This window comes from Lipotes vexillifer, unplaced genomic scaffold (assembly GCF_000442215.2).
Source record: "Lipotes vexillifer unplaced genomic scaffold, Lipotes_vexillifer_v1.1 scaffold1383, whole genome shotgun sequence".
Lineage (NCBI taxonomy): Eukaryota > Metazoa > Chordata > Mammalia > Artiodactyla > Lipotidae > Lipotes > Lipotes vexillifer.
In genome coordinates this window covers 360,312-386,083 of record NW_006797683.1, presented here as the reverse complement: position 1 = coordinate 386,083, position 25,772 = coordinate 360,312, and the positions used below count along the sequence as shown (strand labels likewise).

Here is a 25,772-nt window from a genome sequence, read left to right as displayed (position 1 = left end):
AAAAAAAAAAAAAAAAAAAAAAAAAAAAAAAAGAAATACATTTCTTCCCTCTCATACTTATCTAGTATATTGCTACATTCCTATAAAACTTTGTATAAAACTATATATATTTTAGTGTGGGAACATCAGATGATTTTTCTATGAATTGAACATTCAGCTTTTGATTTCCATTGTATTTTAGGACATGTAGTTTTTCAGGTTCAGTTGTTATATAATGTTTGTTATTCCCTTTTCTGTAGGCTTTCAACAGACCTCCCATCTCTCTTCTTATGAAATAATAACTCCTTGGAGATTAACTAGAGAAAGAAGAGAAGCCCCTAGGCCCTACTCAGAGCAGGTAAGTTATCTCTTGAGAAATATATATGTATTTAAATTTCACTTTTTTTAAGACAAGGGTGTTATTTTCAGGAGTGATTGGTTCAGTGAGTAATGTCAGCGATTATGGCACTGGTGTCCATTGGACATTATTCTAGTAAAGTGACATACTGATCCTTAGTAGCTTTTTTTTTTTTTAAACACAAAATAATCAACTTGAAACATAAGAGGATGAAATAGTCAGTTAAGTAAAATCTATGACCAGAGTAGGATGCTGGTTACATAGATTTCTGACCCTTACCTGACTGGTGATGGTTACAGTGGTCTTGTTATAAGAATAAGAATTCACCTCTCTCTCAGTGTGTGATAGGTAGGGTACTATGTGCTGTATCTTTACTGACACTGGAGAATAGTAGTGTGTTATATGCATGTATTTCATATCTGGGAATGTTTGCTCAAAAGTGAGTTTTATCTCCATATCAGAAGAAACATAATATGCTAACAGGGTAACCAATGCACAAAAATTAATTTTTATACTATTTTTCTCTTACTGTAAAGCTCAGAAATAATATATTTGGCCATCAACTGACTTTGCAAACCCTTCAACTTTATAGAAGTATAATTTAACTTTATTGTAGTTTAACAGTAACAGGTGATGAAGGATAGAGAGTTTAGCTTATTACCTCTGAATTGCCGGTATATTTCTAACGATAAGGCAGCTTGTCCATTGTTTAGGGACTAGGCATAGTGAAGAGAACATTGGAGTTGGCGTCAGGAGCTTTTAGCTTTAGCCCTCCCTCTGGGTGCTACCACGAATTGGGTAGATCATTCGTCTTCATTTACTTCTTTATAAGTAAGGAATAAATGACTCTAAGATCTCCTTCCAGTGGAACAGTTTATAATTTTTCCTTGTTTTGAACTGGACATTCTACTCTTTGATTTTTGTTTTGCCTTTAGAGTAGAATTAATTTGTGTTTTCATTGTTATTTTTCCCCTTTTCTTCACTTAGCAGCACAGGGACGATGTTTTCCACTTTATCATGTCTCTGATGACCTTTATCAACACTGCACACATAGATACTTGGGATTGTAGTAAATGTGCTGCATGCACCCTGATAAATATTTGGGGAAGACGTGGAAGCGCTGTTTAAGCACTGGGGATATGGCAGTGAACAAAACAAACTCCATGCCCCTGTGGGGCTTCCATTCTCGTGGGAGGAGAGGAGGAGACAAATAAGCAATATCGATTAATAACAGAGATTACTGAAGATGCTAAGAAGTGCTATGGGCAAAGTTAAAGCGGGGAGGGGGTTGGGAATGTTGGAATTGGGGGTGGGGGTGAGGGGGTAGGAGTGTTTGTGTTTTTTAATAGGACAGCCCGGGAAGACTTTACTAAGAAGGTAACCCTGGAGCAGAGCAAAGACCAGGAGGAAGGGAATGAGCAACCCAGGCAGCTGTTTGGGGGAAGAATGTAATATCACAAAACGATTCTCAGATTCTCAGAATTCTTCTCAGAGGAGATGGCAGTGATGTTTTTACATCCTATGTTTGTCCAAGAGCAGAAAGGATAGAAACGCACACTCCAAAACTGTGGCGTTGGAAGGAGCTTGGTATTTTTGATGCCTCAGTGGAGAAGGAGGTAGATGGCAGAGTCCTGAGGTCCCCACACAGGATGCGGAAGCAGAACCCCACGACCTGGATCTCAGTCTCGGCCTTAGAAGTCAGATGTTGAAGTGCCCTAGGAAAGGAGATCCTGCTGTTTCTTGGCAAAACATTCACTTAGAGTCCAGAAACAGTAGGGAGAATAAGAGGACACTCCTGATACTATTATTATTTGTTGAGTCCCTCCATGACTGTCTTTTTTTTAGAATTAATGGCAAAGTTGAATCCCCTGGTTCTAGAGATCACATTAAGTGCTTCTTGCTAATGAAACAGTGAGTCACTGGGCAAGTTATTTTAGCGTTTGAGGTAGAGAAGAGGATCCCACAAGCTGAGGATGTGTAAGTGTAAGTTGCCTCATCACACTGTTATTTCATGTACCACTAATTAAGAAAGGAACAGAGTGCTACCAGTTAGACTGCTCTGCCTCTGTACGATGTATCCGGATTTCAAAGATGTTCACATGAGGGGGAAAGTCTGTTTAGAAGCGATGAAAAGTGTTGAGCCATGTGAAGATATAAAATCATAAAAGGCTATTAATTTCATCTAACCAGAATGAGGGAATATCTTTTGAAACTGAGAGGTTCATTTCACTTAAAACGAAAGGAAGAACTACTTTATACTATAGGTAATACAGGGATGGACTTAGTAAAAATAATCCCTTAAGTTATAGCTCAATTATAAATGAATTTAAGAAGAGTTTAGATAAACATGCAGGTCGTTTTCCACAGTAGTTTATAAAAGGAAGGTAGGGATGATCAGAGTATATTTTTATTATTTATGAGTATATTTAAGGTTCTTTCATAAAATAGTTCTAGTGAGTACCAAGTTATTTTCATTCAGGATGGAATTTCTGTTGTTGAAAAGTTATTTAGAAGATAGTGTTTTATTGTTCTTTTCTCCTTTGTGCATTTAGGTATCTTATGTCATTCAAGCTGAAGGAAAAGAGCATATTATTCACTTGGAAAGGAATAAGTAAGAAATTTAATTTACTTTGGCTTTTCAGTAATTTTTTTTTCAGTGCTATATGGGTATCTTTTCTAGTTAGATATTGCTTAGTAGATTGATAAAAAGGTGAGGATAATAAGAGTAGATGTATGGAAAAAGCCATACTATTTTGCATTTCCACTGACATTAGAGCAAAGGAAAATAAATCTAAATTAAAGGAAGAGAAAGTTGTATTGAAGAAAACTTTAAAATCATGATCGGCCCAAGAAACAGCTGAGTGGGGGTAAAGAAGTCTTTAGTAGTTTTATCAGTCTGCTAGAGCTGCCGCAGCAAAGTACTACAGATGTAAACAACAGACATGTATTTTCTCACAGGACTGGAAGTCCAAGATCAAGGTGCCAGCAGGGTTAGTGTCTGGGGAGGGCTCTCTTCTTGGGTTGCAGACGGCCGCCTCCTGGCCAGTGGTCACATGACCTTTCCTTGGCCTGTGTGCACAGGAAGTGGGGTAGATGGATGAGCGAGCTCTCTGGCTTCTCTTCTTGTGAGGATGCTAATCCTGTTGGCTCAGGGGTCCGCCTTATGACCTCATTTAACCATAACTTCCTTAGGTGGCCACATCTCCAAATACAGCCACTCTGGGGGTTAGGGCTTCAACATAAGGATTTTGGGAGGGGGACAAAACATTCAGTCCATAGCAGTGGTCTCTCACCCCCCTTTTTAATCTCTTCTCCTCATTTTGTCATGTTTTCACCTGATCCCACCTCAGTAAGGCTAGTGATGTATATACATGTGCGATGTCTGGTCTGCATTCCTATGCTCTTTTTTTCTTTTCTGTTTTTTTTTTTTTTGGTAACATCTTTGTTGGAGTATAATTGCTTTACAATGTTGTGTTAGTTTCTGCTGTATAACAAAGTGAATCAGCTATATGTATACATATATCCCCATAACCCCTCCCTCTTGCGTGTCCCTCCCACCATCCCTATCCCACCCCTCTAGGTGGTCACAAAGCACTGAGCTGAACTCCCTGTGCTATGCAGCTGCTTCCCACTAGCCATCTGTTTTACCTTTGGTAGTATATATAAGTCCATGCCACTCTCACACTTCGTCCCAGCTTACACTTCCCACACCCTGTGTCCTCAAGTCCATTCTCTACGTCTGTGTCTTTATTCCTGTCCTGCCCCTAGGTTCATCAGAACCATTTCTTTTTTTTTTTTTAGATTCCATATATATACGTATTAGCATACGGTATTTGTTTTCCACTTTCTGACTTAACTTCACTCTGTATGATAGACTCTAGGTCCATCCACCTCACTAGAAATAACTCAATTTCGTTTCTTTTTATGGCTGAGTACTATTCCACTGTATATATGTGCCACATCTTCTTTATCCATTCATCTATTGATGGACACTTAGGTTGCTTCCATGTCCTGGCTATTGTAAATAGAGCTGCAATGAACATTGTGGTGCATGACTCTTTTTGAATTATGGATTTCTCAGGGTATATGCCCAGTAGTGAGATTAATGGGTCAAATGGTAGTTCTATTTTTAGTTTTTTTGAAGGAACTTCCATACTGTTCTCCATAGTGGCTCCATCAATTTACATTCCCACCAACAGTGCAAGAGGGTTCCCTTTTCTCCACACCCTCTGCGGCATTTATTGTTTGTAGATTTTTTGATGATGGCCATTCTGACTGGTGTGAGGTGATACCTCATTGTAGTTTTGATTTGCATTTCTTTAATGATTAGTGATGTTGAGCATCCTTTCATGTGTTTGTTGGCAGTGTGTATATCTTCTTTGGAGAAATGTCTATTTAGGTCTTCTGCCCATTTTTAGATTGAGTTGTTTGTTTGTTTGTTTGTGTGTTTTGTGGTAAGCGGGCCTCTCACTGTTGTGGCCTCTCCCATTGTGGAGCACAGACTCTGGACGCGCAGGCTCAGCGGCCATGGCTCACGGGCCCAGCTGCTCTGCGGCATGTGGGATCTTCCCGGACCAGGGCATGAACGCTTGTCCCCTGCATCGGCAGGCGGACTCTCAACCACTGCGCCACAAGGGAAGCCCGGGTTGTTTGCTTTTTTGTTTGAGTTGCATGAGCTGCTTGTCAATTTTGGAGATTAATCCTTTGTCAGTTGCCTCATTTGCAAATATTTTCTCCCATTCTGAGGGTTGTCTTTTCGTCTTAGTTATGGTTTCCTTTGCTGTGCAAAAGCTTTTAAGTTTCATTTGGTCCCATTTGTTTATTTTTGTTTTTATTTCCATTTCTGTAGAAGGTGGGTCAAAAAGGATCTTGCTGTGATTTATGTCATAGAGTGTTCTGCCTATGTTTTCCTCTAAGAGTTTTATAGTGTCTGGCCTTACATTTAGGTCTTTAATCCATTTTGAGTTTATTTTTGTGTATGGTGTTAGGAAGTGTTCTAATTTCATTCTTTTACATGTATCTGTCCATTTTACCCAGCACCACTTATTGAAGAGGCTATCTTCTCTCCATTGTATATTCTTGCCTCCTTTATCAAAAATAAGGTGACCATATGGGCGTGGGTTTATCTCTGGGCTTTCTTTCCTGTTCCATTGATCTATATTTCTGTTTTTGTGCCAGTACCATACTGTCTTGAATACTGTAGCTTTGTAGTATAGTCTGAAGTCAGGGAGCATGATTCCTCTAGCTCTGTTTTTCTTTCTCAAGATTGCTTTGGCTATTCAGGGTCTTTTGTGTTTCCATACAAATTGTGAAATTTTTAGTTCTAGTTCTGTGAAAAAATGCCATTGGTAGTTCGATAGGGATTGCATTGAATCTGTAGATTGGTTTGGGTAGTATAGTCATTTTCACAATGTTGATTCTTGCAATCCAAGAACATGGTATATCTCTCCATCTGTTGGTATCATCTTTAATTTCTTTCATCAGTGTCTTATAATTTTCTGCATACAGGTCTTTTGTCTCCTTAGGTAGGTTTATTCCTAGGTATTTTATTCTTTTTGTTGCAGTGGTAAATGGGAGTGTTTCCTTAATTTCTCTTTCAGATTTTTCATCATTAGTATATAGGAATGCAGGAGATTTCTGTGCATTAAGTTTGTATCCTGCTACTTTACCAAATTCACAGATTAACTCTAGTAGTTTTCTGGTAGCATCTTTAGGATTCTCTATGTATAGTATCATGTCATCTGCAAACAGTGATAGCTTTACTTCTTTTCCAATTTGGATTCCTTTTATTTCTTTTTCGTCTCTGATTGCCGTGGCTAAAACTTCCAAAACTGTGTTGAATAATGGTGGTGAGAGTGGACAACCTTGTCTTGTCCCTGTTCTTAGAGGAAATGGTTTCAGTTTTTCACCATTGAGAACGATGTTGGCTGTGGGTTTGTCATATATGGCCTTTATTATGTTGAGATAAGTTCCCTCTCTGCCTACCTTCTGGAGGGTTTTTATCATAAATGAGTGTTCAATTTTGTTGAAAGCTTTTTCTGCATCTATTGAGATGATCATATGGTTTTTCTCCCTCAATTTGTTAATATGGTTTGTCACATTGATTGATTTGTGTATATTGAAGTATCCTTGCATTGCTGGGATAAACCCCACTTGATCATGGTGTATGATTCTTTTAGTGTTCTGTTAGATTCTGTTTGCGAGTATTTTGTTGAGGATTTTTGCATCTATGTTCCTCAGTGATATTGGCCTGTAGTTTTCTTTCTTTGTGACATCTTTATCTCATTTTGGTATCAGGGTGATGGTGGCCTTGTAGAATGAGTTGGGGACTGTTCCTCCCTCTGCTATATTTTGGAAGAGTTTGAGAAGGATAGGTGTTAGCTCTCCTCTAAATGTTTGATAGAATTCGCCTGTGAAGCTATCGAGTCCTGGGCTTTTGTTTGTTGGAAAATTTCTAATCGCAGTTTCAATTTCAGTGCTTGTGACTGTTTTGTTTATATTTTCTATTTCTTCCTGGTTCAGTCTCAGAAGGTTGTGCTTTTCTAAGAATTTGTCCATTTTTTCCAGGCTGTCCACTTTATTGGCATAGAGTTGCTTGCAGTAATCTCTCATGATCCTTTGTATTTCTGCAGTGTCAGTTGTTACTTCTCCTTTTTTATTTCTAATTCTATTGATTTGAGTCTTCTCCCTTTTTTTCTTGGTGAGTGTGTCTAGTGATTTATCAATTTTGTTTATCTTCTCAAAGAACCAGCTTTGAGTTTTATTGATCTTTGCTATCATTTCTTTCATTTCTTTTTCATTTATTTCTCATCTGATCTTTATGATTTCTTCCCTTCTGCTAACTTAGGGATTTTTTTTGTTCTTATTTCTCTGCTTTTTTTAGGTGTATGGTTAGGTTGTTTATTTGAGATTTTTCTTGTTTCTTGAGGTAGGATTGTATTGCTATAAAGTTCCCTCTTAGAACTGCTTTTGCTGCATCCCATAGGTTTTGGGTCATCGTGTTTCCATTGTCATTTGTGTCTAGGTATTTTTTGATTTCCTCTTTGATTTCTTCAGTGATCTCTTGATTATTTAGTAGTGTATTGTTTAGCCTTCATGTGTTTGTATTGTTTTACAGATTTTTTCCTGTAATTGATATCTAGTCTCATAGCATTGTGGTTGCAAAAGATACTTGATACGATTTCAGTTTTCTTGAATTTACCAAGGGTTGATTTGTGACCCAAGATATGATTTATCCTGGAGAATGTTCCATGAGCACTTGAGAAGAAAGTGTATTCTGTTTTTTCTGGATGGAATGTCCTATAAATATCAAGTAAGTCCATCTTGTTTAATGTGTCATTTAAAGTTTGTGTTTCCTTAATTTATTTTCATTTTGGATAATCTGTCCATTGGTGAAAGTGGGGTGTTAAAGTCCCCTACTATTATTGTGTTACTGTTGATTTCCCCTTTTATGGCCATTAGCATTTGCCTTATGTATTGAGGTGCTCCTATGCTGGGTGCATAAATATTTACAATTGTTATATCTTCTTCTTGGATTGACCCCTTGATCATTATGTAGTATCCTTCTTTGTCTCTTGTAATAGTCTTTATTTTAAAGTCTATTTTGTGTGATATGAGAATTGCTACTCCAGCTTTCTTTTGATTTCCATTTGCATGGAATGTCTTTTTCCATCCCCTCACTTTCAGTCTGTATGTGTCCCTAGGTCTGAAGTGGGTCTCTTGTAGACAGCATATGTACGGGTCTTGTTTTTGTATCCATTAAGCCAGTGTATGTCTTTTGGTTGGAGCATTTAATCCATTTACATTTAAGGTAATTATCAATATGTATGTTCCTATTATCATTTTCTTAATTGTTTTGGGTTTGCTTTGATAGGTCTTTTCTTTCTCTTGTGTTTCCTACCTAGAGAAGTTCCTTTAGCATTTGTTGTAAAGCTGGTTTGGTGGTGCTGAATTCTCTTAGCTTTTGCTTGTCTGTAAAGGTTTTAATTTTTCCCTCGAATCTGAATGAGATCCTTGCTGCATAGAGCAATCTTGGTTGTAGGTTTTTCCCTTTCATCACTTTAAGTATGTCCTGCCCCTCCCTTCTGGCTTGCAGAGTTTCTGCTAAAGATCAGCTGTTAACCTTATGGGGATTCCCTTGTATGTTATTTGTTGCTTTTCCCTCGCTGCTTTTAATATTTTTTCTTTGTATTTACTTTTTGTTAGTGTGATTAATATGTGTCTTGGCATTTTTCTCCTTGGATTTATCCTGTATGGGACTCTCTGTGCTTCCTGGACTTGATTGCCTATTTCCTTTCCCACGTTAGGGAAGTTTTCAACTATAATCTCTTCAAATATTTTCTCAGACCCTTTCTTTTTCTCTTTTTCTTCTGGGACCCCTATAATTCAAATGTTGGTGCCTTTAATGTCATCTCAGAGGTCTCTGAGATGCTCCTCAATTCTTTTCATTCTTTTTTCTTCATTCTGCTCTGTGGCAGTTATTTCCACTATATTATCTTCCAGGTCACTTATCCGTTCTTCTGCCTCAGTTATTCTGCTATTGATTCCTTGCAGAGAATTTTTAATTTCATTTATTGCATTGCTCATCGTTTGCTCTTTAGTTCTTCAAAGTCCTTGTTAAACGTTTCTTGTATTTTCTCCATTCTATTCCCAAGATTTTGGATCATCTTTACTATCATTACTCTGAATTCTTTTTCAGGTAGACTGCCTATTTCCTCTTCATTTGTTTGGTCTTGTGGGGTTTTAGCTTGCTCCTCCTTCTGCTGCTCATTTCTCTGTCTTCTCATGTTGTTTAACTTACTGTGTTTGGAGTCTCCTTTTTTCAGGCTCCAGGCTCATAGTTCCTGTTGCTTTTGTTTCCTGCCCCGACTGGGTGAGGTTGGTTCAGTGGGTTGTGTAGGCTTCCTGGTGGAGGGGACTGGTGCCTGTGTTCTGGTGGGTTGAGCTGTATCTTCTCTTTCTGGTGGGCAGCACCTCATCCGGTGGTGTGTTTTGGGGTGTCTGTCAACTTAGTAGGAGTTTAGGCAGCCTCTATGCTAATGGGTGGGGCTGTGTTCCTGTCTTGCTAGTTGTTTGGCATGGGGCGTCCAGCACTGGAGTTTACTGGCTGTTGGGTGGAGCTGGGTCATAGCATTGAGACGGAGATCTCTGGGAGAGCTCTCGCCATTATGTGGGGCCGGGAGGTCTCTTGTGGTTCAGTGTCCTGAATTTGCCTCTCCCACCCAGAGGCTCAGGCCTGACATCAGGCTGGAGCACCAAGACCGGGTCAGCCACACGGCTCAGAAGAAAAGGGAGAAAAAATAAAAATTAAAAAAATAATAATTTAAAAAAATTATTGTAAAAAATAATAATAGTTTAAAAAAAAGAAAACAGCAACCAAACGAATAAACAAATTCACCAATGATAACAAATGCTAAACACTAAGCTAAGATAAACATAAAAATAGGAAACAAATCCATCGCAGACAGCAAACCCCAAGTCTACAGTTGCTCCCAAAGTCCACCGCCACAATTTTGGGATGATTCGTTGTCTATTCAGGTATTCCACAGATGCAGGTACATCACATTGATTGTGGGGATTTAATCTGCTGTTCCTGAGGCTGCACAAAGAAATTTCCCTTTCTCTTCTTTGTTCACACAGCGCATGGGTTCAGCTTTGGTTTTGGCCCCGCCTCTGCGTGTAGGTTGCCCCCAGGTATCTGTTTCCACCCAGACAGGAGGGGGTTAAAGCAGCGGCTGTTTAGGGGGCTCTTGCTCATTCAGGTAGGGGGGTGGGAGGGGTACAGTAGTTATAATTGGAATGCGGGGCGAGCCTGTGGTGGCAGAGGCCGACGTGACGTTGCAACAGCCTGGGGCATGCCGTGTGTTCTCCTGGGGAAGTTGTCCCTGGATCATGGGACCCTGGCAGTGGCGGGCTGCACAGGCTCCTTGGGGGGGTGTGGATAGTGACCTGTGCTTGCACACAGGCTTCTTAGTGGTTGCAGCAGCAGCGTTAGCGTTTCATGCCCATCTCTGGGGTCCAAGCTGATAGCCGTGGCTCGCGCCTGTCTCTGGAGCTCGTTTAGGCAGTGCTCTGAATCCCCTCTCCTCGCACACCCCGAAACAATGGTCTCTTGCCTCTTAGGCAGGTCCAGACCTTTTGCCAGACTCCCTCCCGGCTAGCTGTGGTGCACTAGTCCCCTTCAGGCTGTGTTCACGCAGCCAACCCCAGTCCTCTCCCTGGGATCTGACCTCTGAAGCCCGAGCCTCAGCTCCCAGCCCCCGCCTGCCCCAGCAGGCGAGCAGACAAGCCTCTCGGGCTGGTGAGTGCCGGTCGGCACCGATCCTCTGTGCGGGAATCTCCCCGCTTTGCCCTCCGCACCCCTGTGGCTGCGCCCTCCTCCGTGGCTCTGAAGCTTCATCTCTACCAGTGAAGGGGCTTCCTAGTGTGTGGAAACCTTTCCTCCTTCACGGCTCCCTCCCACTGGTGCAGGTCCCGTCCCTATTCTTTTGTCTCTGTTTTTTCTTTTGCCTACCCAGGTACGTGGGGAGTTTCTTGCCTTTTGGGAAGTCTGAGATCTTCTGCCAGCGTTCAGTACGTGTTCTGTAGGAGCTGTTCCACATGTAGACGTATTTCTGATGTATTTGTGGGGAGGAAGGTGATCTCCACGCTTTACTCCTCCACCATCTTGAAGGTCCCCCCTATGCTTCTTGAATTAGTGGGCAAATGTACTTTTCCAGGCATTTGTTAAGAGGGGCCAGGTCTTTGAATGTCTTTGAAAGGCAGTCATCAAAGCTAATGATCACTAGCGAAAAAGAGTTAGGGTAGATAGCCTATTATTATGGCTATCAATGAAGGGGGGACTCTGTTTGAGTGAGTGCTTATTTTTTTCCTCCCAGGGCTTCTACAATGGCAGTCTTAGCCTTTTTTGGTCATGAATCCCTTGCTGAAAGATATGAAGCCTCCTTGCAGAGGGTTGGACATAATTACTTCTGTTGGGTTATTTGGCAGGGACTGGGGGTTGTGGGGCAGAAGATAGCACACCTTTTCTCTGCCTGTGCTCAACAACTTTAAACATAAACTAAAAGGGTGAGTTAGATAGGAGGTCCAAATACCACTTTTATTATTGATGAGGGCTGGGTTAGAGGATTTACCATAGAATTAGAGCCTGATAGACCTGCCAGTCCTGAACCCCAGATTAGGCAGATTCATCCACTCACGTCAGCCTGCACGGTGGCAGGCCTGCTCCTGGAGGAGCATGGCAAAATCTGTGTTCCCACTGGCAGGCAGTGACTTCCAAGGAAGAGGAAGGACAGAGCAAAGCCAAGTACCATCTCCAGTTTATTCTTTTTAAATTCACCACCAGAGGGAGCAAAGAGTGTGTATGTGTTGGGGAGAGACAGGGCGGTGACTGAACAGGGTTGGATAATGGAAAGGACTCACAACTCCACGGGCTACTCCGAAGCTCACTCAAGGAGACTTTCATAAAGGTAAAGGGTACAGGACATCAGGACAAAGAAAGCAGAGGAGATCATCAAGGGGTTTGAACACTTCCAGACAGAGCCCCCCAGCGTCCTTTCTCAGTTGCACAGATGTGCTTTGTCTTAGATTACAAACCACTGAGATATGACTGAAGCATCATCTTTTCAGGGTAGCCCTTTTCACACGTTTACCGAGGGGGTCTTTTATACTATATTGGTCACGTGGCTAAAGTCAGGCTGTGTAACTGATTAAACTGCACGTAAACCATCCATCTCTCCATCTCTTAAACAGTCTAGACAGTCTGAGCCTGGAGTTTAGAACGTTAAGGGTTACTTCGTAAACCACTAGCTAGCACCCTGCATCCCTGACTTGTCCGTAAGCCTTGGAGATAAGTATACTGCTGCTCCATTGCTGCTGCAAATGACACAGGTCCTTTTGCTTGACCAGACTTTGGTCAGGCTACTGAACTTTCTCCTGGGTCCATGTCTACATTTCCTTGGAAAATCCAGTTTTAGCAAGAACCCTGCTAAGTGAGTTTAGCAAGAACCCCCCCACCCTTAACATCTGATCAAATTCCTCATCTTCCACCATCCCCTCGGGTGATGTCTGATCACCGTGGCCTGTCTTCAGTAAGAATCCGTTAGTCTGTTTAGCCAGAGCTTCCTTCACCGCAGTGTTTCATCTTAGTAATTTTCCATCCACTGACCCCCACCCTGCTCATTGGGTACAAATTCCCACCTGCCCATGCTATGCTTGGAGTTGAGCCTGATCTCTATCCCTCACTGTAAAATCCCATTGCAGTGGTCCCCGTACCTATTGCAGTGGTCCTGAATAAGGTTAGCCTCACCATCTTTAACACGTGTCACTGAATTTTTTTTTTCTTTGACAGTCATGGCGCCATGACTCGTACAGGATCAGATTCATCACTGGACCCCCCGACCTCTCACTCTGGACCCTAAGTATGCACCTTGAAGCCCTTGTCTTCAGTCCTGACTGACTGATTGGGGATCCATTGGTGACTCTGACTCCTGAACCATTGCTCCAGACAAACATCCGTTGAAGCTGACTTGATTTTTATGGTTTTGAGTATACCCTCTGAAGCTGGGTTAGAGTCCCAGGCGTCTTTTGACAGGCACCTCCTGGGCTGGAAGGTCTTCCTGGCTACGTGTTATGTCCTGGGCTGGAACTCCTTTCTTCCTGACTCTTTGTGAAGTCTCTCTGTTCTCTCTTTTCGATCTGGCTTCTCCCATTGGAACTTCTCAGCCAACTAAACCACCTCTTCTCACATCCTGCTGACTCTCTGCTATGCCAGCTCTGTCTGCTTCTGTTCTTGTTGGCATGTTTTGCTGAGGATAATTTGGAACTTTGTTGGTGTCTTTTGGAAACTTGAGATCTCCCCAGATTGACTGCTCTAATACTGCTCCCTCCCTGTTGCTTCTGCTCCTTCGTCCTCCTCTTACCACCATCAGTCTCCCCCCCAGTTCCCTTGGATCCTTTGATATGTCCCACTTCAAACCGCCACCTCCTCCATCCCTCTGTGCACACCCGTCAGACTTTCCCCTCCTACTGCAACCCCTCAGCTCCCCACAGCCACTTCCATTTTTGGTCCCTTGCCGTCCATCAGGGGCTCTCAAGAAACTCAGGTAACCTTGAAAGCAACTACTTGAGTCTGAAAAGAAGAACAAAAGGCTATTTGCAAATAGAACTGAATGATTTGTCCACTCACATGGGCTTTGGAAACATCCAGACAGCAGTTAGATGTCTCTTCAGTCTGTTGCCTAAAATTTAGACCACAGCAAAGGAAAATTGCATATCACGGCAAGAGAAAATCTTAAAAGTCTCCTCCAGAAGTATTGGTAGGCAGGTGACCTTAGCTTGTTTTATTTGCCAGAGACAATTCAGATGAAAATACGAAGTGGAGATAAACAAATGAGATTGTATTGCTGTTTTACTGACTCACGAATAAAACTTTAAAATGAAAACTCTGAGTTCTCTATTTGTGTCTGTATGTTTATATATTTCTCTATATATGTATGTTATAGGTGTGTGATAGTTTCCTACCTCTGGATGGTATTATCACATTAATTTATAAAATCCCTTAAAGAGTTCTATTCAAATTGGTTTAGAGATAAATGAGCACTTAGATAAATTATGTTCTTAAAACTCTCAGGAATACAGAAACTAACCCAAGTTTTTTTAAGTTCACATGATCTTGAATAATATTTTTGCTAGTGCTTATATTGTTGATACAGTTGTTGATAAACTGACAACTTCAGGGTTGTCGGCTTTAAATATGTAATGCAGATATGCAATTTTTTCCACCTATGTTTACTATTCAAATAAGCTTATGTTATCTCTACCAGATATTTAAGATTATAAATTATAAATCAACCCTTAGAACAAAATGTATAATAAAAAGGAATTGCTTGATATCCAGCATGGCAGTTAAAAAAAAAGAGGCAAGAACCATAAATATATAATTTTTTGTTCTTCGCTTTTGTGATTTTTTTTTTTGATACTTGTGTGACTTGTCAACAAGAAAAACAACTTAAGATGATGGATAGCTAGCTTTGTTTAATTAATGGCTCATGAAATTTTCATGAGTAATTCAAGTATAATTGTCCAGAACAAGTAAATTAAATAGATGTAAGTGGAATAAAAGTTTATAAATGAACTTTTCAATGGTAATTATGTTTTATGCCTCCTGAAAAATAGTTTCAAACATTTTTTTCATAACTTGAAACCTTAAAGCTGTACAAAGTTAAGTCAAAGATGGGTACTCATTGACTACATAATTTCCAAATAAGATAAAATATTGAAATATTAATTGCTGAAGAGAAATTTAATTTAATTTACTTTTGGCATCTTGTTTTCATATGGTATAGAGAAGCTAAATATATTTAGGTCTGTTAGTAAGCATGAGGAATTGTACTGTGAAAAAGACACATCTCTAGAAATTATGAAATAATGTATTCATTATTACAGAATGATAGTATGTAGCAGACAGTTTGCAATTGCCTGCTTCCTAGTTTTTACTGAAAATTAGTTACTAATGATTAAAAAATCTAATCAATATAAATAAATGAAACCACTAGGAATAATAAGGATAAAGAAAACAAACTGTATACAAGGAAAATATAAGGTGTATTTTTGATAAGGAAGGGTATGAAAGATATGTTTTGCTAAGGGTAAGAGAGAATAATTTTGTCCCAAAGTAGAATGAATGGTTGTTCCAGAATGAGAAAGAAGAAAAATGTAGGACAAAAACTGAGAGATGTAAGAAAATTTCTAAAGAAAGTTTGTGGAAAAGGGACCTTGGAAAAGGAATCTTTCCTTGTGTGGTCAAAACTGGCTACTATTGGATGGATTTATTTGTAAGGTTTTTTGGTTTGTTTGTTTGTTTGTTTAATTTGCCTTAGTATTAATAGTACACTGATACAAAACCAGAATTTGGTTTTCTTTCTCTGTTAAAACACAAGGTTTTCTTAGATTATTGGTTTCCTCTTAATAGGAAGTGGTAAAAAAGGTTGTTTTCTTTACATTTAAGTAATCAGCTTGGGAAGATAAGATTTTGTGTTTTAAGATAATTTCCAATGTGTCTTGTGTTTATCAGGTCTTTGATTATTTCAGAAAACCAGATCTTCTCAATATTAAGAAAGCTAAGAGTTTTTTTTTTTTTTAATAACTGGGTAACTTTCTGTATTTGCCTTTGAAATCTTTTAATTGTGACTTTGGTTAAATGGACAGCTAAGTGTTGTTTCACAGTGACACCTGTGATCCAATTTAGTCAAGTGTTCAAACCTTTTGGCATTTTTGACAATTTCCCCAAATCAAATTCTAGGTGGAGTCTCTTTGACCCCAAATTAACTTTGATATTTCCAAAATGGCCCTTGGAAAATCTCAAAGGATTTGTCTCCTTATGAAAAGAGAGATGTCGAACTAATCAGGTTTATTTGATGTGTTAACCCATCTTATATTCACGGCAGTATAGTTATTTGCATAAGTTCAGTCAAAATCTATCCTCCTTGTAACACAAAGCAATTGGAAACCTTGCTTATATTACCAAGACTTTGATTGTAATGTCTTATTTGGGAATGATGTGTACTGAATCAGATATGACCAGATAGCTCTAAGGAACTAAGGTTGACTTTAAGAAGGCAATGTTTATGCAGCTCCCCTTGGAAGAACCATCCTGTTCCTGGCTTACAGGGTTTCCTGCCTTACAGGTGAGTAAGGAAGGTCACTTCTGGCAGGCCCAGGAACCTCAGGATGTTTGGGGAACCTTCAGAAGAGAGGAATTCACTCAAATCTATAGATATTGCAGTCAGATCTGGTGGCAAGTTCTTGACTTGGCTTCTTAGCCTTGAGAGGCAATACTCCAGCAAAGCAAACTCAAACAAGGTACTATGTGGTCAATCACTATTTTTGCTGTACTTATGTAAATAACCAGGCCAAGTTTAATGAGACCAAACTTCCTTGCAAACAAATTAGTCTTACTTTATCTTTCACAGAAATGGGTGTGACTGTAGAGAGAATGTGCTTTTTTGTTTGTTTCAATGGAAAACTATAGTGAACTGTTGCTGCTTTCATCTTGCACATTTTGCCAGCTTTACCAAATCCTGAATTCTTTTAGTTTCCTCCAGTATCTGGCTACAACTTTCTAAGTTCACATTTCCAATTTTTGTCCTTTCTGACTTGGAATCATTGACAACTAAAACTGCCCTTTTCCTGAAACTCTGTAAGCTGCAGCTGGAAGACTTGATAGAAACTTTAAAAAAAATGATTACAATAGATCACGTATGGGCAAGCTTCATGCCTCCTGCTGTGTGGACCTCTCAGGAAGTTCGTCAGAATACCTGATGCTATCACCAGTGACATTGAAACTGCAAACTAGGAAAATGTGTCAGGTGGCCAGTGCTAACCTCAGTCTAACACCTGAAGATGCTCTAAGCTCAAGTCTAAAAAATCTTGATGGCTTCCTCCTGGACTCAGAAACTGGGTTTCTAACTATTAATCTTTGTTTTTCTTTTATTTTTCATAGCAACTCCCCTCATTAAATGCCTGACTGCTAGCACCACCCAGCAAATATCCTCTACTATCAGGTTCCAATAGATGATTCAGCTGGTCTGTAATGAACAAAAGACAACTGAATGAGGAAATGGGCTTGTATTATTCAGAGGAAAGAAGAATGTCTTTTCTTTCCTTGAACAAGAAGGGAGACTGACAAAGATTCTTTGCTTGACCAAACTTTAGTCAGGTTCCTGAACCTTCTCCGAGGTCCATCAGTGTAGTTTGTTGTAAAATCTAGTTTTAGCAAGAACTTCCCCCTCCCCCCCATATCTGATCACTCTGGATGTCTGATCAGGTTCTTTATCTTCCACTCCCCTTTCCCGCCCAGTGATGTCTGATTACCCTGGCCTGTCCTCAGCAAGAATCTGTTAGGTTGGTTTAGCCAGAATGTCCCTCACCCCTGTTGTTTCCTCATAGTAATTTTCCATCCACTGACCCTCACCATGCTCCTTGGTTATAAATTCCCACTTCCCCATGCTGTATTTGGAGTTGAGCCTGGTCTTTCTCCCCGCCTCCCTGTAAAATCCCTTTGCAGTGGTCCCTATACTTATGTCGATAATAAAGTCTGCCTTACCATCTTCAACAAGCATCATTGGATATCTTTTCGTTGACAAAGCTAACCCTATTTTGCACGTGTGGTTCCCACTATCAGTCTACCTTAACATGGAAGGAAGCTTCAGGAATCAGCAATGATAGTTTCCTCCAACAGCTGACACAGATTTTGCCCCGGTACTTAAGAGGTCAAGGAGTGCTGCTTCTTTATATAGGACATTTAAAAGAGGGTAAAATCATTTATTTTCTTCTAGAAATATGGTGTACTATATAAGCTAATTTATACTTTTCCTATGAGATGTATCAGAAAACTTTAAGGATGTTACGTATGTTTTATGCAACGAGCATTTTATGACCCGTGGGGACAGCGCATGATTTCAGATGCAAGTCCCTTCATGAGCTTTTAGTTCTATGGTAGCGCCTTCTTTGAATAACAATTTATCAGGTGAAAGTTTTTATTTCTGCTCATTTCTTCTGGGATAATGCCTTATAAGTTGTGTCCTTAGTTGCAAATAGATAAAATAATTTTAAATGGTGTGCTTTATTCCTCTTGCAGGGACCTTTTACCCAAAGATTTTGTAGTTTATACCTACAACAAGGAAGGGGCTCTGATCTCTGACTACCCTGATAAACAGGTAATATATTTTCCTCCTGACCCTATAGCAGAATTTAAAACAATTATAATTTTAAAGTGCGTTCTCTTCAGGTACTCAGGACTGTTACCTTGTGCTTCCCCAAGGACCTCTTTTGATATTATTATATATGGCATTGTCCTGGGGTGGGAGTGTGAGTGCATTGACATAAATTAAACAGTATTTACCTTACGGCTCTCCTGGTTCTCCATGGTCAAGTGATTTTTAAAAGAGCAGGAAAATAATCTTCTATTGAATGATAATCCTTACTGATTATGAAGGGGAAAAGTTTGATTTATTTTTTTATTTTTTATTTTATTTATTTTGCTGAAAATGGATACCTCTTAAAGTACATCTTACTTCCTTATTAAACCATTTGACTTGCCATTAGTACTTAGTGAAGAACAAACACTTGTTTCCTATTGTATGTTCTGATTTTTTGCTGTAAACAATTCTTTTCTTAAGGATTGTGGTCCTTTTTGCATCAGAGAGCAGTTTTCCTGAGGACAGAACTGGCCAGGAATACTTGAAATAATTGGCAGATGTCAACTTTGATTTATGTGTTATTTAATTAGAGCATAAATATTTCTAATTTTAGTTGAGAAGAGTGTCTTAAAGTCCCTTTTGGCAGTTAGGTATTATATATTATTATTTTTTGCTATAGTTTTCATGAGAAATCTTTGTTACCATTAAACATGTATTATTTTTCCCCTGAGCTTTGTTATGTTTTGCTAGGTGGAATTGTTTACGTTAGTTTTGCACTTTTGCAGCTCTCTTCAAATAAATAGAAGGCAAAACCTTTATTTTATTTATTTTTAACATCTTTATTGGAGTATAATTGCTTTACAATGTTGTGCTAGTTTCTGCTGTATAACAAAGTGAATCGGCTATACAAATACAAATGTCCCCATATCCCCTCCCTCTTGTGTCTCCCTCCCACCCTCCCTATCCCACCCCTCTAGGTGGTCACAAAGCACCGAGCTGATCTCCCTGTGCTATGCAGCTGCTTCCCACTAGCTAGCTATTTTACATTTGGTAGTGTATATATGTCCATGCCACTCTCTCACTTCGTCCCAGCTTACCTTTCCCCCTCCCTGTGTCCTCAAGTCCATTCTCTATGTCTGCATCTTTATTCCTGTCCTGCCCCTAGGTTCATCAGAACCATTTTTTTTTTAGACTCCATATATATGTGTTAGCATACGGTATTTGTTTTTCTGTTTCTGACTTACTTCACTCTGTATGACAGACTCTAGGTCCATCCACCTCACTACAAATAACTCAGTTTTGTTTCTTTTTCTGGCTGAGTAGTATTCCATTGTATATATGTGCTACATCTTCTTTATCCATTCATCTGTCAATGGACATTTAGGTTGCTTCCATGTGCTGGCTATTGTAAATAGAGCTGCAATGAACATTATGGTACATGACTCTTTTTGAATTATGAAAAACTTTATTTTAGATTAATTATTAGTACTTAAAAAAAAAAGGCAGTGCTGACTTAGATCCATCCTTTGCTGGCCAGTTTTCTGACTCCTTTATCTCAGTGTTCTGTTTGTCCATTGTTTTATTTTATTTGTTTTGTTTTGTTTTATTGTTTGTCCATTGTTTAATAGCAAAATAGTAGAGGAGTTTAAATGTATGTGATAGCATAAACCAGAACACAGATAATCCATTCAGCCGTTCATCCATCCATCCAGTCATCCATCCGAAGATTACTATAGCATGAGACCAAAGACCACATAATTTATGCCACTCAACAAAAGCAGTGATTTTAAAAAGGCTTTTTTTCTCTTGGAGCAGTTTCTTGGCCTGGATTTTGGTAACACACACTGCTTGGACTTGTTCCTGGCTCTATTATTTATTTGCTGGTCAAGTTTCTTTAACGTGTTTGTGCCTTAGAATCCTCACCTTAAAATGGGAATAATGATTATAACTTCGTGGAGTTATTGGGAAGCTTAAATGAGTTAATACTTGTAAGATACTACTTAGAACAGTCAGTCCAACAACTGTGAACTCAATAAATATTATTTTTTACTATTATTGAAAGTTTATATGCTTAAAACTGCTAAAAATAGATTTCAGTTTTATAGAAATCTATTCAACTGTTATAAAGAATTACAATTTAATTATGTTTTCCTGGGTGTTTGAAAAATATAAACTAAGATGGAGCCTTTCACTTATTGGTTATTGAATATTGTTCAAATAGATAAAAGTGTGACTATAGATTTGAGATAGTAATTAAAACTTTGGTACTGGGATTTTTGTGTGTGTGGCAACATTGTCAGATATCATCATGGAATATACTTTTGTTCATAAAATGCAGTTAAGTTACACTGAGAAAATGTAAATGCTTTCCCTTGTGATTCTGTTATTTAAATTAATTTGTAAATCTCTTATGTGGCTTTCATCATCAGCATCTTTCACAAGGCCATTTTTCACAAAGAAACACAGTTTTAATAACCACTTGATATGAGTTGCTGTGTGAAATAAAACTCCAAAATAGTATTAGTCTTTGAACTTTGGGGTACCTTGCAAATGCATTAGAAAGTCTCTCAACTAACTCCCTCAGTTAATTAATGCTCCTTCTCTCCTCTGAAGAATTTGTTGACTGCCCCAAGCTCGCTGGCCCTTGTGGCTGGTAGGCTCTTCTCAGATACTTCTGAGTACTTCTACTCCCAGTAGTTGAGTTTTTTGCTTACAGTTTTTGTGTTTCCAAAACTGTTTATGCCATTTATACCTTTACTCTAATCATGCGATTCAATTGGATGTTTTGTAAACTTGCGAAATAGGATTTGTTGTTTTTTTAAAAAACTAAATTGAAGGCTTGAAGATTTAATAAAGAAGATTTAAAGAAGATTTAATAAAGGCTTGAAGATTTAATAAAACCAGGTTATTAAAGAAATACCATCAAGTTGGTAGATCAAGTGCTGGATTTTAGTCATGTCAAATGAGAGCTTTATTATAGTGGAAGTAGAAGCATTTAATTTTTGAGCGCTGTGAGTTACTGTATCACTATCTCCTAAGTGCTACCCCATCTGTAATAGAAGAGGTGTCTCTTTTCCTCTAGTGAGAAGAAGACAGTATCAAAGCTAGACTTTAACTACAAAGCACTAGAAAGAAAACAGTGGTTGTAAATAGCCTCACACTGGAAAAAGTTGTAAAATGTTGAAATTTCACCTGTGTTGTTTAGTGCATAATTGTTTAATTTTTTAAAAAATGTTCACAGTTTTAGACTTATAGGAAAAGTTGCAGGAATAATAGAAAACATTCGTGCATACCCTTTACCTAGATTCTCCAAATGTTAGCATTTATCACATATACTTTATCCCTTCTTCTCTCTCTTTTTTTTCTTTCCTGGAGTATGTTGTACACCTGGTGTCCCTTTACCCTTAAATACTTCAGCGTAAATTTCCTAAAAACAAGAATTTCTTTTATGTCACCATAGTATAGTTCTCAAAATTAGGAAGTTAACATTGAAACAATACTGTTATTCAGTTACATACCTTATTGATATTTGTTTTGGTCCATTATCCTAATAATGTACTTTATAGTGAAAAGAAATCCAAGTTCACGTGTTGTGCTCAGCGGTCTCCCGTTTCCTTTAATCCGGAAATCCGTAGTCTTCCCTTGTATTTCACAACATTGGCATTTTTGAGAAGTACAGACCGACTTTTTGTAGAACGTCCTGCAATTTGGGTTTGTGTGATGTTTACTCATGATTGGATTCAGGTTATGCACTTTTGGCAGGAATCCACCCTGAAGGGACATTGAGCCGTATCATGAGCATGTGCTGCAATTAGTTTATCACTGACAGTGTTAACATTGATGATTAAGGAGTTGTCTGCTAGGTTTCTTCTCTGTAAAGTTACTGTGTTTTGCCTTTTTTGGTTAGATACTTTGAAGCTTAGTAACTATCCCAATGCTTCTCAAATTTTTACCCACTAGTTTTAGTATTTAGTATTTGCCTGAATCAGTTGTTATGATGGTTGTCAAAATGGTGATTTCCTAATTTCATCGGTGCTTCTGTATTCACTGGTGGTTTCTACTGTAAGGAAGAGTGTTTCCTTCTTTTATATCAGCATAGACTCATGGGTTATTACTGTATCATTAGTGAAATTGAAAATCTTTTCATTTATATAAGGGCATTTTTATATCTTCTTTTGTGAATTGTCTGTTCAACTCTTTTGCTCCATCTTCTATTAGGTTTAATCTTCCCCCTTTAATGTTTCAGAGTTCTTTGTATTATATATAATATAGTATAGTTTTATCTACGATAAAAGTTACAGATACTTCTCACCAGTCTCTGAGTTGTCTTTTGACTTGTTTTTTGGTGTTTCTTTTAATGTAGAAGTTAAAAAAAATTTTTTTTAATACAGTGAAAATTATCAGTCTTTTCTTCTGTTGACTCTAGATTTTGAGTGATAGAAAGTCTTTCTCTACACCAGCTTAAAGAGGAACTCACCCATGTTTTCTTTTAGTTCTTGCATGGGTTCATTTTTTTAAATGTTTGGATTCTTGATCCATTTGGAGCTTATTCTTATGTATGGTGTGAGGTATGGATCTACTTTTTTCCTTTTTTAAATGTCTAACCGGTTGGCTGAGCTCCACTTGTTAAAAAGTGCATCTTTGCCTCAGTGATTTGGGATGCCACTTTTATCATATAAGGTTCCACATGTATTTCAGTCTATTTTGAGACTTTGTATTCTGCTCCACTAGTTGGTCTCTCAGTTAACGCACCACCAGGACCCTACTGTTTTAATTATTAAGGTCCAATGATATGTCATAAGGTCTGGCAGGGCTGGTCCTCCTCCTCCTCCTCCTCCCACTCCCCTTGGCTTTTTTTTTTTAGTGCTTTACAGTTGTTTTAAAGATGAAAAAAATCTCATTCTGTACTAAAAAATTCTGATATTAGTAAGTGATATGCTTGCATTTCCACTGGTCAGTTTCTTGCTCAAGATTAAGGATAAAGTCTCTTTAATTATTAAAGATGGTTAAATGTATAACTAATAATAATAATAATAGTATAATCAGTATGCTTATATGAAGAAAAGAAAATCATCGGATCAAAGTCACTGTTTTTGCCATGTACTGAATTTTTTCCCCCTTGGTGTCACTAGCCTGTCACAAGGTCCTCTTCTGTATTGGATTTCATTTGGCTGCTGTGGCATCTTCTTGCCTGTGATTAAAAATGTTAAACATGACGTTATGCTTCCTTGTTCTGCTTCTGGGTTTAAAGGTTATAGGAGTAGAGTTGTTTGTACTTAGTGTCCTCTGGAATTCTGCCTAAACATTTGTGTAGCTGTAGGGTGATAGTAGACAGTCTGAAGATAGTACAAAGAATGCCATGTGATAATGATGGGATGCCAATAATAAAAATTTTTAGTTTATGGGCCTTAAGTAATTTTGTTAGTTCTGCAGTTTCTATGATGATTTTCAGCAATGTAACAGTATTTGAAGATAATACAGTTTTTATCATTTAGAATCATTGTCATTATCGGGGATACGTGGAGGGCGTTTATAATTCATCGATTGCTCTTAGCAACTGTTTTGGACTCAGGTAAGGAATTTTCTTTATCAATTTTTTGGGTTTTTTTCATTTCCTTATTTCTTTCCCCTTTACCTGTCTCTGTCTCCAGATCAAGTCATTTTAGGGGACTTAAATTTAGATTTTACTTTGATGTTGCTGAAGGTCTTTATAGCTGTGTTTCAGATGTCGTTTTCAGCATGCTTATTTAGGATGATCTTGCAGTTGATGAATTTTAATAACTAAAGAAAAAATTTCATTTTTTTGAGTCCACTAAATAAACTTTGCTATTTAAAATAACGCATACTTTAAATTTCTGTCACCCTTTAGGTTTATAAAATTTTCACCTATATTCTTTCATCTAAGGTGCATAATGACTGTGAAAAGGGGCTGATTATTTCCATATTTAGATGAGCAAGCTGAGGTTCAGAGAAATCATATCATGTATCAAGTGAAGTGATAATAGTATTAAAATTATTAAGGGCCAGGCAGTATGACACTGGGCTGGTTGATTGTTTGCATGATTGATTGAACTAAGAAATATTACTTTAAATTCTCAACCCAACTATATAAGATGGCTATGACTACTATCTCCATTTAAGTAATGATACTTGTAGAACAGTTACTGTGTGCCAGGCAACGTTCTAAGTATTTTGCGTGTATTAAATAATTTAGTTTTCAGAACAACTCTATGGAGAATGTAAACTAAGGCTAGTAGGAAACATTTGGGATTCAAACTCTGGTCCTCTGGCTCCAGACTTCACACTTTTAGCCACTGTTCTGAATTGCCTTTCCTTATACAGCAAACCCTCAGAGAGGTTAGGTAACTTTCAGGCAGTCATGCTAGTGAGTAGTCATCTTGTGCTTTTAAGTTTAGGTCTGCCTGCCTCTAAAGCCTCTTTGTTTTTCTCTATACCATTCTACCCCTTCTTACATATGTTAAGAAGTAGGACTTTTATTCAGGTTTCTTAATTCCTTTTCCTGTGTTTTTTTTTTTTTTTTTTCATTCTAAAAAATTGTGTATGTGTAACACAACACTTAGAGGCTTGCTGCATATAGAGAATATGAGTTATGGGATTGAACCCCTGCAAAACAGCTCTCATTTTGAGCACATCTTTTATCGAATGGATGATGTCCACAAAGAGCCTGTGAAATGTGGGGTTTCCAACAAGGATACAGAGGAAGAAACCACAAAGGATGAAGAGGAAGAGCCTCTTAGCGTCTCTCAGCTACTTCGAGTAAGGACATAATGTATTTCTTCATGGCTGAGACTCAAGTTTAAAAAAAATGATGTGTTTGTGCCTTAAACCAATACCTGTTATTACTGTGTTTTTGCCAACTGTGTGCCAGACATTGTGATGGGTACTAAGGGGATAAAAAGACGAGCAATACTCAGTTCCTGCCAGCAAGATGAGTACAATCAGGCTTCTGTGTTTTGGAAACTAGGGCTTAAGTCTTAAACAGTAACTGTATTTCTTTTTGTCATTGCTACCTAATAGCCCTTTACAGTGACTTTGAGAGGGCTTTTAAAAAAATATTCATTAATTTATTTACTTTTGGCTGCATTGGGTCTTCATTGCTGCGCGCGGGCTTTCTCTAGTTGCGGCGAGCCGGGGCTACTCTTTGTTGCAGTGCGCGGGCTTCTCATTGCGGTGGCTTCTCTTGTTGCGGAGCACGGGCTCTAGGTACGTGGGCTTCAGTAGTTGTGGCTCGAGGGCTCTAGAGCGCAGCCTCAGTAGTTGTGGCTCGCGAGTTCTAGAGCGCAGGCTTGGTAGTTGTGGTGCACGGGCTTAGTTGCTCCGCGGCATGTGGGATCTTCCCGGACCAGGGCTTGAACCCATGTCTCCTGCATTGGCAGGCAGATTCTTAACCACTGCACCACCAGGGAAGTCCAGCCGTGGGCTATTTTTTTTTTTTTTGGCAGTACGCGGGCCTCTCACTGTTGTGGCCTCTCCCATTGCGGAGCACAGGCTCCAGACGCGCAGGCTCAGCGGCCATGGCTCACGGGCCCAGCCGCTCCACGGCATGTGGGATCTTCCCGGACCGGGGCACGAACTCGTGTCCCCTGAATCAGCAGGTGGACTCTCAACCACTGCGCTACCAGGGAAGCCCGAGCCGTGGGCTTTTTGATGTGGATTTGCTTTACACAAACTGGAGTGGTAATTCTGGAGCTCTAAAGTGAGAAAGAGAGAGAGAG

General features: G+C 38.9%; 1 protein-coding gene across 1 annotated transcript in view; it reads left to right on the top strand.

The window, feature by feature from the left end:
* Positions 1-25,772, top strand: part of ADAM9 (ADAM metallopeptidase domain 9) — a 103,931-nt gene that overhangs the window by 10,372 nt on the left and 67,787 nt on the right. The window contains exons 2-6 of the mRNA XM_007469771.1: positions 240-337; positions 2,890-2,948; positions 17,976-18,054; positions 23,532-23,608; positions 24,618-24,813. Coding sequence (XP_007469833.1) covers positions 240-337; positions 2,890-2,948; positions 17,976-18,054; positions 23,532-23,608; positions 24,618-24,813 — 509 coding nt within the window. The remainder of the gene's footprint in view (positions 1-239; positions 338-2,889; positions 2,949-17,975; positions 18,055-23,531; positions 23,609-24,617; positions 24,814-25,772) is intronic.